We start from the raw sequence: 16,477 nt of genomic DNA on the forward strand, positions 1-16,477 counted from the left end.
AATTATTTAACCTAAGTATGAACATGTGTGGTACATGTATTGCTATAGTGGCTCGGGGCTCCAGTTTTGCTTATATGTTACTCTGGCAAACGAAATCCGGACCCTGTGCCTACTGATGGCACAGTTAACTAAACCTTTATTTAGTGCGTTACACTCATTTTGTGCTTTTTTATTAAGCCTCATTTAAACCCTGCTGTCCCCATTTATTTAAGCATGTGCACGTGAGTCATATAAGAATAAAATGTATTCCCTCCCCCCGTGCCCTAAAAATGGTATAGAAATATTGCCCAAAAACAGTAATGCATTGTAAAATGACTTGAACAAGGACAAAGGAATGGGAATATTTTATTTCATATAGTGGTTCATCAGTCAAGAGATTACAGCAACTGCCAAAAATGAATAAACATATAATATCCAATAAAACATTTCAGATTTGTAGCACATAAAGAGCTGTACATTGCTGAGTTTTGGTCTGCCCTAGCAAATCAATAAAAAGCTACAGACAGAAATGATTAAACAGAATGTTATTTTTGTTATATTGTTATAACTCTTAATCGTGAAACAATTCAGTCATTGTAGTATGTCTAATTATGATATGTGGTTAAAATTATATATAATGAAACATATACTGTAGTTATCTGGAAATACAACCGCTATGTAACTGCATGGCATACATCAGTGTGGGGGGAGAGGAGCTTTACCACAGTGTGTGAGAGCTACTGAAAGATCTCTATTTCTTTCTATTTTTCCATTTGCTGATCTTCTGCGTGTTGATTTTCCTGCAGCCTCTGTCTTCTGAGGTACCTATTTAATGAAAATGAGAAAGATTAGCTACCACTTAATTGCATGAGTGGGACTTGTGGGTTTTTCCACTTAGTGTTCAGTGTAGATATTACAGAATTTTTGCTAAGAGACTGACGGGCTTAAATGACCCCATCAGAGGCAGTCAGAGGTGCGCTTACCTTAGGTGGTGGAGCTACTCGAGTTCGCTGCAGTTCCTCCAAACGTAGAAACATACAAGAACATCAGCATCTTCATCATTTCCCAGGCTACTGATATTCACTACAGTCTGAATTTTTTAATCTGAACTTTTCTGATCTCTTTGGTGATTCAAGAAATGTTATGAAATAATTTTAATTGCAGCAGTTAAATAGATATATAATTAGCTTAAATTGCGGTGTTTTTGATGACTGACACATTTCTTAAATGGTACTGCAGTAAAAACACTTGACTGCCCTCCCTCTCCATGTCACTTGTGTTTATATAGCTGTACAAGTCGTGTCCTCTGCTCAGTGCAGCTCATGTCTTTTTGTGTTATTGTTATGTGACTTGTACTTACACCTCTTCTCATGGGAAAGCAGTGAAGAAAGATGATAGAAAGAGGTGCTTCTTAGCAATTCTTCACCAACAGTCGCAGTACAGGTAAACATCAGTTTACTCTAAGTCTTTGCATATTATTGAGAAACCAAACACTACAAACGTCCAACTTCTGGTGAGATTCTCACTCAACAGGCAAGATCTCATCGTTTCTTAGCCACCAGGGCTGGTCTGCTTCTTACCTGCAGGTTTGGGATGCATCAGGACCAAGGGGAGCTCCACAGCAACATCACTGCCGGAGTGCAGCAGAGACACATCAGTTTTATTTAATTATTTAATGCGCCTTTGCATTGTGCTGCATGAGTTCTCATTTGACAAGATTTTTTGCTCATAGATATCATACAAATTTACCTGGCTACAAGGTCACCCAAGATGCTAGGATAGAAAAAGGAAAAGAAATGTCTAAGTAGCACTATATGAGTTAAGTCTGTATTTAACCAACTCTCATTCACTTTTTAGTTGGTTCTTTTTGTTTTTTAGTTCATCATAGAAAATAAATTATGCCTCACCCTCCTCTGGAGACCATGAGGACAATTTTAATTTTGTAGAAGACCAGTATTCCCATAACTTCTTTTTCCATGCCTGGTCGCAACCTAAATGTGCAAATAATCAAAGAAGGAGATGGAGATGAAGAGGAGGAGAGTAACACTCTAATCTAGCTAGCCGGCTGGGTATAGCTGCTTTCCATCATTATCAATGCAAAGCAACAGATTTCATCAGTATCTCCTGTTACTTCTTGTTGGCCTGGTCATATAGTCACCACATTCAAAGGGTCTTATGACAGGACGGTGCTGCCAAGTTTACAGGTCCAAGCATTCATCCCTGGGCACAAGGCAGGGGGCACCCTGCATGGGATGCCAGTCTGTCATAGGGCACAAGGTAGGGAACACCCCGTATGGGGCGATAGGCGACCACTGCAACCACGTCAACCATGTGACCCATGAAGTCACAGTGCTGCAGCAAGATTGCATATTTTACTTTTATAAACACAGCAGTGTGTTAAATAGACTTTGTAACAAGCCGAGGAGGAGAACTGACACTAATTTCTGCTACAGTAATATTTATGCTGCAGGATTTCGCAGGAAGTGAGACTGACATGGTGGTGGAGGCCAGATTAGTGTCTTCTTCCTTCAACTTGCCGTCCAGCGCCAGGCCACGCTTGTCTTTGTTGTGGGCCAGCATCGGTGTGATGTTGAGGGTTTTGTCGTAAGTCGAACTGGCTTCAACCATCTCCCTGAAACATACAACCCAGTGCACACTTAGGGTTTCTGGGGGAACAGAATGGAGAGCTAACTGGCCTGAGAAACAAAGGAATTAAATGTAAGAAAGTCACATACCTGTTTTTACATCCATCCATCCATCCATCCATCAATTTTCTGTATTACCAATGCATCTTTTCTGACAACCAATGCATCTTGCTACCAACTGACTACAGCTCTGAATGAACTTTTGACAAATATAATTTTTGTTTCTTACTCAAACTCTTCATTCAGGACATTCTTGGTGTACTTATCAGCAGAGAACAGCACCACATCTGTAGTTTGGTCCACTGATGAAGGAGAGATTACAGAATTAATCAAGTGAAATAAATTACTTGATAATGAAATTGCTTGTATATTCATGCTTGTATTGATAACTGAGGCTTCTCGGTATAACATTTCAGTATCACAGCACGTATTGCAAAAACCACTTAGCAATTTAGCAATTATAGAAAATATTGATTTTGACAGGTGACTGCAGGTTCCCAATTAACAGGAAAGGTTAAGGTATCATAGCATATTCATGCTCTCATTCTTGCTTGCGTTTTTTTTCTAGATGGTGTTTCCAATCTGCTAGTGTGTTTTTTGTGCAGTTATATCAAGAGTGATATTTAGCATGGAAGCTTTGATCATGCTTACCAGTTACTTTGATTTTCTTCACCACCTTATTGGTTTCATTGTTAATTTTTATTCTGATTGGGATTGGCTCACCATGGTAACATATCTGCAATGTTGATAAAGAGAAATCGGTGAGATCACATTTAACATGTTTTGAAACACATTGTCAATGATTACTCATTAGAAATAGTGCAATGAGGGCGAGGATGTTGAAGGATGGGGCACCTTCAGGTGCCAAGTATACTCATTGGGTTCAGGTGCTGAGTATACTCGTTGGGTTTAGGTGCTGAGTATACTCATTGGGTTCAGGTGCTGAGTATACTCGTTGGGATCAGGTGCTGAGTATATTCATTGAGTTCAGGTGCTGAGTATACTCATTGGGTTCAGGTGCTGAGTATACTCATTGAGTTTAGGTGCTGCATATACTCATTGGGTTCAGGTGCTGAGTATACTTATTGGGTTCAGGTGCTGAGTATACTCATTGAGTTTAGGTGCCAAAATGGCTCTCTTTGATTTCTGTTTCTCTGTTACTGTTGCTATGTCTGTCTGTACTCTCTTCCACATCCTGCTCATCATCCCACCTTGAGAATATCGTCAGTGTCCAATGAAATATGCACACCACCAAAAATCCATTATTTCAGGAATGTTAAAAAAACTTTTTTCTCAGAAACTACTTTACACAATAACCCTAAAACGATGGAATGAGACCCTTTTAGCAGCACAAACAGAAACCTGTCTTTACACAGCCATCAGTGAATGGATTAATGCTTAAAATGGACTTATGTACTTTATACTGTGGCGCCAAGCACTTGTGAGCATGGCGGGATATTTAAAACCCACCAGTACTATAATATTGCTGTTAGTGAGGCAAATATGTGTCGACAAGGTGCAAAATTAATCTCGCTTTATAGTCATAATTGACAATGATGTTAGTTAGCTATATGAATATATTCATCAATATGAATTGTTAAAATGAGCAATATTAAGTAATCCATACAAACGACCATCATGATTGCAAACATAGGTCCTACTTAAAAAGATGTCTTATAAAATATCTTTTCATTGAAACGTTAGACAGAAGAAAATGGGCCTATTCCATCTGTAATAAAAAGTCACAATCATCCAAAAGTGGACAGAGCAGTTTTCTACGGTAGCCCTGAAAGCTCATAACACACCAACATTAGCACAATGCAAAAACATTAACGCAACAAAATTTGCTTCATTTTTTTGTCTGGATGTTTTTGTGTCGTCTTTGTGTTTTTGCACCTTCTTTATGTTTTTGCGTTGCGTTAATGTTGACTCATTCTGGACTTTCACAACTACTGCAGATTTCATCCAACAGCAACGATACATTACGGACAGCTGTCCAATAAAGGATTAGTATAGCACAGTCAAAATGTTCTAAGAAAATAGTCTTCAAAGTAGTTATCTTGGTTTTATTTGGGAGAAATGGCACAGAAAAGCTTTTCCTAAAATCTTTTTCTATTCCTCTAGGTGTCTATAGTTCAGATATTCTTTATGTTTGTTTGTGTAAGACATAGACCGATGAGAAGTGGAGAGTGGAAAGAGTGTACCTCCTTCTCCATATAGGCATCCACATGGACCAGCTTGTCAGACATCATGAACTGCTTGCTGAGGCTGGCTTTGGGCCCAGCACCCGTTTTGTTAGGGGCAAACTGGATTTTGCGAATCAGAAGACGTGCAGTGTCCCTGCAGGGGACGATTGAGTTATCCTTCACACGTTCAAGCAGTGGGTGATGTTTACAAAAGATAGTTTTTAGGGTGTATTTAAATGTTGCTTTTAATAGAGATACTTTTTATCAACGAAACAAATCGCATGACTTTTTTGTTTTCTCTGATGTTTACAGAATTCATTTGAAAGCCGTGAAGAGAAACATATGAAAATCATAATATAGTGATGCTGTTTGGATGCATTTTCAAAATTGTCTGCTTTGAAATCATACTTACTTTTTGTCCACTTGTTCATCGGGATTATCTGCTTCTTTGGCAATGTATGTCTTCACTTCAAAGTCAATACCACACGGCTGAATGAAAAGACAGATCCTTAACAACAAAGTACTTCACAGCAGTTATTTAGATCCAGCGCAGCGTAACTTGTACCTTGCCTTTGTCGTCTGGCCCAGGCTGAAGTGTTACAGAGCAGGGAAGGTTAGTAGGTATCTGAAACAATGGGGAAAGGAGAGACCATGAATTTCTGCTGGAACAAAAAAAGGTTTAATAAAGCATCTGTGAATGGTAGATATCGTGGATCTGTGCAGATCATTTGTGGATCTGCAAAGATCATTTGTGGATCTTGCCTCAGATTCTGAGTTTTGATTTTTACATCTGCTCATAATGTTCTTCACATGATCATGTGGATTTTCTTGATCATAAACTGAATACACGACTCAAAGCTGAAGGACACAAAGGTCCCTCCAGCTGCTTATGACCACTAAGGAAAATATATACAAGTATGGGGAGCACGGGCTGTACAGAGGGAAAAGCACGAGATGCTAAAAGTGAGATGGAGGACCTACACTGAAGATGAAGGGGTAGCTCTGATCTCCCGCTTTCTTCAGCAAAATGTCTTGCATGGGGGTGTTTGGTGTTTTGCTGCCAGTAGGGGGGTAGATCTGCTGCTGCTCGATCCAGATGTCCTTCCGATAGGACAAGCCAATAACATCCAGGTCGTCGCGACCGTAACGGAAGGCACAGACCAGATGAACCCACACTGCGTAGGGAAGAGAGGGTAGATAGAATGTGACTTGACATAACTGGGCACCGTTATGTTGATCCGGCATATATGTCACACTGACATATAGCGGTTTGTTTGCATGTTTGTTGTTAGTGTTCCAGGCATGTCTACATGTCTTATTTTCCGAGGTATACATGTATAGAGTTTGACACGTGCAAGAACAGGCCTCACGAAAACTCAGTCTGTGGCCATCAATGGCTGTAATCAGCTCCTAAGAATGAGGAATGATGCGAATCTAAGCAGATCACTACCTTTCCTGTCCCCGAGGTCGGTAGGGTCAACCTTCACCACCCCATCTTTTTGAGAGATGAGGAAAATGGTATTAGCTGCAAGTCTGCAATAGCGTCTGCTTTGTTATTTATTAGAAAGGCAAGGCTGAATGTTGAAAATCAAAATAAGATCACAAAAAAGCTCACCGACTGGGTCTACAGAGGTCACATGGTCCACAAAATCTCTTCTTCCTAGAAAAAGGGATAGCTAAAGAAGAACAGGTGAAGCCATTAGCATTCGAAAGTTCTGAGCTGCTTTCTGATTTTCAGAGATTTATGAGTCAAAAATAACTTGAACAGGTGTTGTTATGCTGTGACTAAGAGGTAGGAGAGCATCTTGCTTTAATCGATGTCAAATCTGAATTTTAAGCATGCTTATCCTAGCCTTAGGCTGAAGTTAATAACTTCAGTTAAAGCTTTGAGAACACTCTGAACATTTACACAGTTTTCTGTTTCGGTAGACTGAAGAAGGACTTCTCACCGAGCCATTGCCGCTGGTTTTCTTGTAGACCCTAAAAACAGAGTGAAGGAGACAGTTCAGTTATCTGGAATTCAGTTACCTGTAATCCAAAATAACAGTTAGGGCCCAATCTGCATCTACAGAGAATGTGTATCCAGGATAGCTAAGAAAATTTGAAAAAATGACGCAAATGGGTTGATCAAATTAGTTTTGTTTGAATAAAACCTTAACGGTTTGCTGTATTAGAATTCCTTTTTTATATTTCTGCATTGAGCTGGTGGATATACTATGTAAATTGTAAAGATGTAAATATGTAAACTGAAAATAGTCAACAGCGTTTTCAGTTATAGCTGAAGGATTGTGGGACTAGAGTCTGCAAACAGTGTCCTCATCGTTATTTATCCCCAATTCCCAGGAGCGTTGTCAGAGCAGTGTACTCTCAGGTCACATGACCTTTCACTCCGCACCTCTCATTGGCTGCTCCTCAGTGCAACAAAACCATTGTTGTCATAATTGCCAACAAATAACAAGCAAAAATAACAGGATCGATACTGATTATTAATGAGGATGTATCAAATAAATATTTTCAAATATGTGAGCTATATAAATATATAATACATACTTAAGAATTCACAAAAGGAAAAGTATTCTTTTTACACAAATGCAATACTGAATTATAATTAATATATACTTCGAAAAAACAAAATGTCAAAAAGTAATAAATTGAAGGATTTCCATCTTTACCTACAAATAATCCAAGACCATTTCAGTACTTGGCCTGACATAATCCTGTTGTTTGTCAACAGATGGACCAAATGAAATTACTCAGCATGACCACCAGCTTTCAGTCACGCACAAATGCTCTGCAGAAGTTGCTCAGTTCATTGAAAGGGTCTTCGTTTCGTTTGTTGTAATGTCTTGTGCAAATACATAACATGGTGAAAGAGACACGTCTATGTATTTCTGAACCACTACTTCACAGTTTACAAAACTTACTTTGACATTTCTTTGTTGACTGTGTAAGTAGTTCCTGCAAAATAAATGAGAAGAAAGTGATTATTGTACTATTTTCCATTTACCGTTAGTCTGAAATACAGCCATCAGGGCAGTGAAAGGATGTTACTTAGGCAAAAAAGCGACATTAAGGAACGTTTCTATTCACAAAGCAGAGAAGCATCTCTAAATATAGCCCTTATACAGAAGGCCTGGCAGGTGTTCCAGCCTTAGCAAACGAGATTGGCATCTTCGTAGATTTTTTTCTTGTGTGCCAAATGTTGAGGATTATCTTCTACAAAAATAGCAGTTATCTCCAGAGCCTCAGACGTTCTATGGACCAACCTGGTAGAGCCACACTTTGCCTTCTTGGAAAGTATGACTGCGAGTCTTGTGTGATATTTTTACAGCACGCATGTAAAAGTGTGCCGTATAATTCCAGTTCTGAGAAGGCATGACTTGATATTCTGAGCTGAACATTTTGTTTGATGCACCTTACTGCTGATTGAAATATCTTGCTCTTTTAGTCAGATTTAAGCAGGTAATATATTGTTTAATTGCTACACATTTAGATTTAGATAGGAGAATGTCTGCAGACTTTTCTGCAGTGTGCATTAGAGTTTAGGAATGAAGGTATGTTATTAAATTTAGCTTAGATTTGACAGTTCTGTTCTCAGTTTTTTAACACTGTCTGTTGCTTTACATGATTGTTACTTCAGATAGATACTTAACCTAAAATACAGAAAGCATAGACAGACAGATAGAAACACAACCTTTTGGCTTCTTTTGCCTTTGCAGCAAGACCTTGACTTTCCGGACTTTGCCTCATAATCTTTGATCTCAACAAAAGACTTACTGATACTTTGCTGCATTGTTGCAAAAATGTCTGCAACATTGTGAAGCCCTGCATGCAATGTTCTTCAGTATAGTCTACAGTCACGGCACTGAAATGCAGAATTTCAGTAGAATCTGATTCTACATGTCAACAAAACCTTGTATGACTTGGACAGAGGCTGCAGACGCGATAATTCTGCGAGCTTGTATCCTGCAAACCCATAATCCGCATCATAGTTATGAGCTTCTGAAAAGTCAATATGCCAGTATACCATATACAGTACAAGCATGATTTTTAAAAAAGTTTATTGCCTTATGTTACATTTTTAGCAAACACTTTTATCCAGAGAAGGCAAGTTCCACTAGTTCCTAGAGCAATTGGGAGCTAAGAGGTTTGCGTAAGGATCTAAAGCTGACATCGCTCTGTCATCCCCGGGATTCGAAATGATGCCCCTCCGATCATAGACACAACATCCTACATCAATGAGCGGTACACTGTCCACTCCAGTATGGGCTGTTTGCTTGAATTTTATATGCATCTCTGTAAGCAGCCAATCCACCTTGTTTAAAGAAGGCAGACACTGACAGAAGTGAGATACCCAGCTTCTCCTCAAATACAACCTCTCATATTACGTACTTCAGCATCTCTCAGAAAAGGAGCTTGAAGATGCCATACCTGCGCCTCTTCTGAAGGTCAGTAATCCCGCAGCGATGTGCCTGCTCTGCTCCTTGGCTGCATCTGCCATTCTGCCCCAGACATTTATACCCTGACCTCCACACCGTCTGTGGGTTTACCTGCCTCATTACAGATTATTATTTTACCCATAATCCTATTAGCCCCAAAGCTCTCTGTTTTTTTTTAGATTTAAGGCATTTAAAAATATATACGGAATGTCACCAAAGCGGATTAAATTGACCTTTTTTTTCCCTCTTACGAAATAGCCAGTGTTACATTTAATGGCATTAAATGTTATCTTTGTAATTTAAACCTCACGCTGTCAGAACATTTTATCAGACAACAAATTGGAATAATATATGAGTGCCGCTTACATTTCAATAATGAAACACCTCATCAGAATCAGAATCGAAATGTTCATTATTCTCCAAGTAGCAGGTGAACAAGCAATTGCTCTTGCTGCAGGTGTCACCAGTGTCAGTCATGTACTTTTAGTGTCACACGTGGCGTCACCCATGATTCAGCAATACTGAAACTGCATCACATGTTTCTACATGTGTGTTAAAAATATCCATCCATCCATTTTCCAAACCACTTATCTTTCTGGGTCGCGGGGGGTCCGGAGCCTATCCCGGAAGCAATGGGCACGAGGCAGGGAACAACCCAGGATGGGGGGCCAGCCCATCGCAGGGCACACTCACACACCATTCACTCACACATGCACACCAACCGGCAATTTAGCAACTCCAATTAGCCTCAGCATGTCTTTGGACTGTGGGGGGAAACTGGAGTACCCGGAGGAAACCCCACGACGACATGGGGAGAACATGCAAACTCCGCACACATGTGACCCAGGTGGAGACTTGAACCCGGGTCCCAGAGGTGTGAGGCAACAGTGCTAACCACTGCACCACCATGTGTTAAAACAGTCTAACACCCCTGTGTTAAAAATATAAGTAGGCTTTTTAGCAATAAAGCAGCCATTTATCATATCAGTGCTGGACTCAAAAACAGTTTTCAGGCAATAAATAATAATGATTCCATTTTATATGTATTATGTGCATTTCTTTGTCTATGCCATATGATATTTTTTCATATTTATTTTTGCAAGCGTTTTATGTACTATTATCTCAGTTGGGATGAACTTTTGTGGCTATTCTCATTTTTCCTGCTCACACATATCGTTCTGCAAATGTTTCATGGCAGCGATGCCCTGAATGGCCAGTCCTGCATTTGCCTGTTAAATCTCCCTGTGGCAGCTGGCCTTCAGAGCCGCACAAGGTGTTACTGTCACGCCCCGCTCGTCTGCTCCTCCTGTGTGCCACGCCCCCTCATCTACCTCGTGTGGATTCCCCGTGTTCACCAGCTGTTTCCTGTTGTTGTTGATTAGTCCAATGTATTTAAGTCTGCGTGAGGTATGTTTTCCCCAGTCCGGTCATTAACGCTGTAACATTGTATGCTGCCAGTGTTCCTTCTCATATCCCGAATAAATCCCTCGTAACCCGATTCTCCATCTCCCTGCTCCTGTTTCCCCAGTCCGTGACATGGCATGCAGCAGAAAAACTGTATTACGATATGAATTTCTCACATGAACCACCAAAGACTCAACCACAGATTCACAATGATGGCTTTGTGTATTTTAACGATATTCTGTATCCAGGGATGGGCTATTTGCCCACCGCGACCCCTACGTACTCGATAAACAGTATGGAAAATGGACAGATGGTCTGATAGAAACCGTCGAGATTATTGGTATCACAAGGACATGTTCAGCTCGAGTGTGATGCAGTCAAAGTATTCTTTATTGTCATTTATTGCAGGTACATGATGAATCGGTCATACACTGAGATGATAATTCAGTGTCCTTTGTCATAGTGCAAACACAGAGTAATGAACAGAATATATATATATATATATAAGACATTTAAACGTGACATATTGAGTCATGGACATGACGAATAGAAAAATACAATTAGAAAAACACAGTCATGCAAATGGGAAATGGAATTGAATTAATAAAAAAAATGCAATAAATTTAGTTACAGTGTTGTGATTTAAGTACGAGAGGGGGTTAGTGAGCACACCCCTAGTCTTATCAACCTTAAAGTGGAAGGGGGGCGGACAGTCAAACAGCCGGGTGAAAACAAAAGCTGTTTTTAAGCTTCGCTGTCCTGACTTTGAATCCTGTCAGATGGCAACGGAGCAGAGGGGTGGGGCAGGGCTGACCGGGGGTACCGCGGGGGAATTAGGGGGGTTGCTAGACTTTGGTTCAGTCAAGTGGCAGGAAGGTAACAGAGCAGAGGCCGGAGAGCAGGTGGATGCTCCATGGATACAGCGATGACTCAGGCAGGCGTCGCCCCCAAGGTTCATAGCCTTACCGCTTCTGGGGTCAGCACCAACCTGGAAATCAGCAGGCTGGGGGTGGCACTCCCGTGTGGCATCCCGAGTGCCCGCAGCTCAGGACAGAGCATGAGGGACATGGTAGCTGGGCGGGCGAGTGGGCGCCTGTTGCTCAGTCTGCTTGGTAATAAAGCGTCTCACACGAAGAGCATCTCCGCACATGTATAAATATCACCTTGTGGGAGGACAGGAAACTTCCAAATGTAGAAATGCCACGACTTTCCATTGGTAAATTTCATTAATATCAAGTGAGCTGGCTTTGAAATCTTTGCTCCTGGCTGGATTTCATGCTTTCAGAGCCTGTACCGCGATGGCGTCTTCACACTGACAGAGCGTCCCTCAGACGTTGTTGATCTGGCATTTTACCGGGCTCCAACACCTACATCTCCGGCTAACTTCCCTGTGAGCTCAGTAAGATCTCTGCATACTACGGCTTCATGCTCCTCTCAGGCCTGACGGTTTCCGAGGAGCCTCACCAATCCTTAACTAAATTTCTTAAATCCTTAACATTTCGAGCACATAGAATTGTACTTCCTTAGCAAGGATCTTGTTATGCTTCAGAAGAACAGTCTTTGCCTGATATATTTTTTTTTTTACTATTTCCAGTTTCCTTTTTTGTTGATATGTGTTTTAGTATTATAGCTATTATTATTAACTGTTATGTAACAAAGATCTAAACATCCACAAATAACCAACCAAACAAACAAATAAAAAAACTGGGGCCCTGCAGGTCAGGACACTTACTGGCTGTGACCCTCATTGGCCGTGAATCTTGCTGGCTGTGACCCTCATTGGCTGTGAATTTCACTGGCTGTGACCCTCATTGGCCGTGAATCTTGCCAGTGGTGACCCTCATTGGCTGTGAATCTCACTGGCTGTGACCCTCTTTGGCCATGAATCTTGCTGGTCATGATTCTCGCTGGCTGTAACTCTTGCCTGTGATGACTCACACTGGCTGTGACTCTCGCCAGTCATGACCTTAACTGGGTGTGACCCTTCTCAGCTGTGACTCTCGCTGGCCGTGACTCTTGCCGGTTATGACTCTCGCTGGCCATGACTATGCAATATGTTATCTACATATCAAGTGGTTCTGTAGCAGTACAGCTGAGTTCTGACTAATACTGGGCTTGAGTTCAGCCCTTTTATGTAGTGCTATACCATTTTAATAGCCCAGTCATTCTGTTTTATGGTCATTTAGCATTTATTAAAGATCAATTTATCTGTTTTCCAGCTGCTTATCCTGTACAGGGTTGCAGGGACAATCATTCGTCAGGATTAGGAAGCACTTCAATATGGGAAGGTATTGGAAGCGTAGTGCTGTCTATCCCAGGGGTGGGCAATCTCCTCCACAAATCTTTTGCTGCAACTCCCTAATTAGGTCACTAATTCGAGGACTGATTGGTCAAAGAGTCCTCACACCTGGGTTTGAACATCTGACCTAAAGGTTACCCCAGAAACCCGCACACACAGCTGCCCTTCGCAGATAAGCTAGGGCCCCCTGGTCTAACCCCACCTTGAAAGGTATAGTAACTGCTGAAAGCCAGATGCTAATGCCCTGTAACCGAGAGCTGCCTCAGGACCCCTCAGTACTTATTTTATTAATGTGATTTTCATTTTCTCATTTATTCACTGGGGGTTCGGGAATCTGTGTATCTTGTTTCAACAGTGCGAGACTGTAATAGCAAAGGTTCTTTCGTCTGCTTAGCGCTAATCCGCTTACTGTTAAGCTCACTCAAAAATAGAAGCTACATCACCAACTGAAACAATTCTATTCGCAGTAATGATTTGTCAAGCTCCAGGTAAAATTAAATAACACTTATCTGCACTTATACTGTGAAATAACGGGATGGCGGTTGTTCAATCAGCGTATCTCTATCAACATACTTTTAACTGCTGACCCTCATCTATTGGTACTGAAACATTTATATATAATGTCCAGCATTCAAAATTATTTTCAGATCTTTAAACTGTACGTCTAAAGTCAACTTATGACTGGTTTCGGTGTGTGATTTCTCGGTTGAGAAAAGATCCATACATTTTTCCTTGATGCCCCGTTATGTGGCATGTGTGTTGAGCGATAAAAAATGCAAACGATTTACTGTGTAAGTATCCTCCATCTTCCCTAAGCACCTATCCAGCGAAGGGTTGTGGCACACCTGCAGTACCCCCCAAGGAAGCACTATGAAAACCATACTCCCCACCCTGCCCTAACCTTAACCAGACATAAACAAAAACAAACAAACAAACAATATTTGGCATTTTTAGGATTTGGATTGCAGTCAAAGATTTTTCATAAAATTCAGAAAGGCAAAAAGGTAGTCCCCACAAGTATCAGGCTTTTATCACATTGTAGGGATATTTGGTTCCCACAGCATAATCCACACACGCACACACACACACACCTGTTAAGGCCACACCCCTACAGCTGGCCACAACGACGAGGCCCCACATGAAATCTTAGGACCTGCACGTGTTTTTAACCATTTCCGTGAGGATGCCACATTGATGACTAGGCAGAACATGAAACTCCCCACATCTGCTCCTCATGCGACGGCTCTTATTTCCACAGCTGGGGCCTTTTGCGTGCCACACAGTCTTCACTGCCATCCTCTTGCAATTGATGCACTGACTTTCCCAATGGTTTATCACGGCATCAAATAAATGTAGTTTAATTTCAAGTCTCAGAGGAAAAATCAGTACTTTCACAGAACCTCTAAACTTGCTAATTTTTCACTTGGATCTTAAAATGTTCTATTGGGGTGATTGACCTTATCATTGTTGTTGAAACACTATTTTATAGAAAGTACAAAATATAAAAGACTTCCCAGCATAACTGGATTAACACGAAGGTCATTTGCTCTGTGTGTTGCTTTAGTAATTGTAATCATCTATCGTGACTTTCCAGTCGTGGAAACCTGTGTATGTGTGTGGAAAATGGAAAATCATGATAATCAAGATGATGTTCTTTTCTTAACTATAAGCTGGATAAAAGTCAGCCAATGGGATCGTTCTATTATCACAGGTGATGAAGTGACTTTGGCGGTTTTTTCTCCCATCACGTCGGAGTTCTGCCACATCACAAGAGCGTCAGTCATGCTCTCAGCCAGAACAGCGCATGTAGCGATCAGGTCGCTGTGGACTCTGTGTGTCCTGCCATCCCCGTCCAGCATAAACGCTCCTGTGTCCTGCTTCTCTGTCGCGAGCGCTCCCTCACCATGATTACCGGGTTTACTTTGTGGCTATCTCTTACCAAGCAGCCAAAGGTCAGCCAATATTCTCTTTTTGCATCTATCTCTAGCCAGTGTAAATCCAATTTCACTGATTAATCTCTACTAGCCCACCTTTCTCTGGTTATAGGATTAACCAATATGATTTCTAATTGTTGATCCTTCAGAATATTTAGTTCTTCATTTTATGTCATAAAATTCACATCGATTAACTATTTATGGTAATACTTTACTTTAAGGGGCACAGGTAACTTAGTAACTCAGTTACTACTCAAGTACAAATCATGAACAAATATCTATCTAATGTTTCCTTCTATACATCTGTTTTTGTGTATTTATTAATTAGCCTAAATAGCTGTACTGGGCATTTAAGTTCTTTGTTTTGATGTCAGGAATTTGTCTGATTTGCATTTTCTATGCAAATTTAATGGAAGTTTCGACCTGACTTGAGTTAAATGCAGCAAACAAGACGCAGGGTTGCCAGCTCTCACGCATCTGGCGTGACACTCATGCTTTCAGAATCAGGCAAGAAATTTTACTGCAAATTTATATTATTCCATTATAAGCCTAAAATTAGCTACATGAAAAGCGTCAGGGCAGTTTGCACACCCTACGGGTAATAATACTGTTACATACATTTAAATGCGTGTGCATGTGCGCAAGCGTGTGCGAACTTGTCTCAAGTTGAAAATCTCACTCCAGAGAGCTGACCAGAGCTGGCAACCCTGTGATGATTAACACTTTCCTAATAATTTACACCTTTAATGTCACCGCTGTGAAGAGGGATCCCTTCCTCCTGGCGATCCTCCGCTGTCGGGGTTTTTGGCGACCGGCATAAATTTCCTGTCACAAAATCCGCAATCTCCTTGACTATGTAGTATTTTTGCTTGGTCGCTGTCCATTTAATGGCCGTGCGTCGCTCCCCGCCGCGGAGAACTTTATCTCCAGTGGAGTCAGCTTACGGCAACTGTCGCATGCATCCATATGGATTTGGAACAGCTGGCTGAAGGCAGGGGCACTTACAGTGAGTTCTGAAGTATGGGCTATTTTCAGGACTTGGAATGTGGTTTCTGTTTCTGGGGTGCAGACCACCTTGGTCAGCCTTTCTGGGTGAGGTCCAACGGGGGGGGGGGGGGGGGGGGGGGCAGTCGGGGAGGAAAAAGTGGGGAGAGGTGACTGCGCATTATAAAAAGGAGACTTTATTGATCACCATGGGGAAATTCTCTTTACACCTCCCCCAACTTGATCTCTGTAGGTGAGACTAAGCCTGGCGGTGAATGGCAGTTACCTACATCAGTCCCATATAGCTGGGGGTTAAGGATCTCGCTCAAGGGCCCACAGGCATGACTATTCTGCCAAGGTCAGGCTTGAACTGGGGACCTTCTGACCCCAGATACAGAGGCTGGGGACCTTCTGACCCCAGGCACAAAGCCTTAGTCCGCTGAGCCACACACTGCCCCCCGATCCTGAAGCACTTTTGGCAGAGCCTCTCCTCCTCTTACTGTTGACCACGCCCAGGGACAGGGACACACCTCCGTCACCCAGGGACAGGGACACACCCACATCACCCAGGGACAGGGACACACCCCCATTACTCAGGGACAGGGAC

The 16,477-nt window shown here is 41.6% G+C and overlaps 1 protein-coding gene across 2 annotated transcripts; it reads right to left on the reverse strand.

Moving 5' to 3' along the window:
- Positions 1 to 369: 369 nt before the first annotated feature.
- Positions 370 to 15,837, reverse strand: LOC125712920 (arrestin-C-like). 2 transcript variants are annotated; one of them, XM_048983511.1, is made up of 17 exons: positions 15,628 to 15,837; positions 7,735 to 7,768; positions 6,760 to 6,790; positions 6,426 to 6,486; positions 6,261 to 6,305; positions 5,792 to 5,985; positions 5,376 to 5,435; positions 5,223 to 5,299; positions 4,829 to 4,964; positions 3,276 to 3,360; positions 2,854 to 2,926; positions 2,474 to 2,611; positions 1,887 to 1,970; positions 1,729 to 1,752; positions 1,560 to 1,609; positions 963 to 998; positions 370 to 804 (listed from the first exon to the last, which is right to left on the reverse strand). In XM_048983511.1, the coding sequence occupies exons 2-16, from the start codon at positions 7,740 to 7,742 to the stop codon at positions 964 to 966; spliced, it is 1,101 nt and encodes a 366-aa protein (XP_048839468.1). In that variant the 5' UTR covers positions 7,743 to 7,768; positions 15,628 to 15,837; the 3' UTR covers positions 370 to 804; position 963. The 2 variants fall into 2 exon arrangements, with proteins under 2 accessions (XP_048839468.1, XP_048839467.1); XM_048983510.1 differs by lacking the exon at positions 370 to 804 and adding an exon at positions 1,340 to 1,399 and having other exon boundaries at positions 972 to 998.
- Positions 15,838 to 16,477: the final 640 nt, after the last annotated feature.

This window comes from Brienomyrus brachyistius, chromosome 18 (assembly GCF_023856365.1).
Source record: "Brienomyrus brachyistius isolate T26 chromosome 18, BBRACH_0.4, whole genome shotgun sequence".
In the NCBI taxonomy this organism is placed as follows: domain Eukaryota; kingdom Metazoa; phylum Chordata; class Actinopteri; order Osteoglossiformes; family Mormyridae; genus Brienomyrus; species Brienomyrus brachyistius.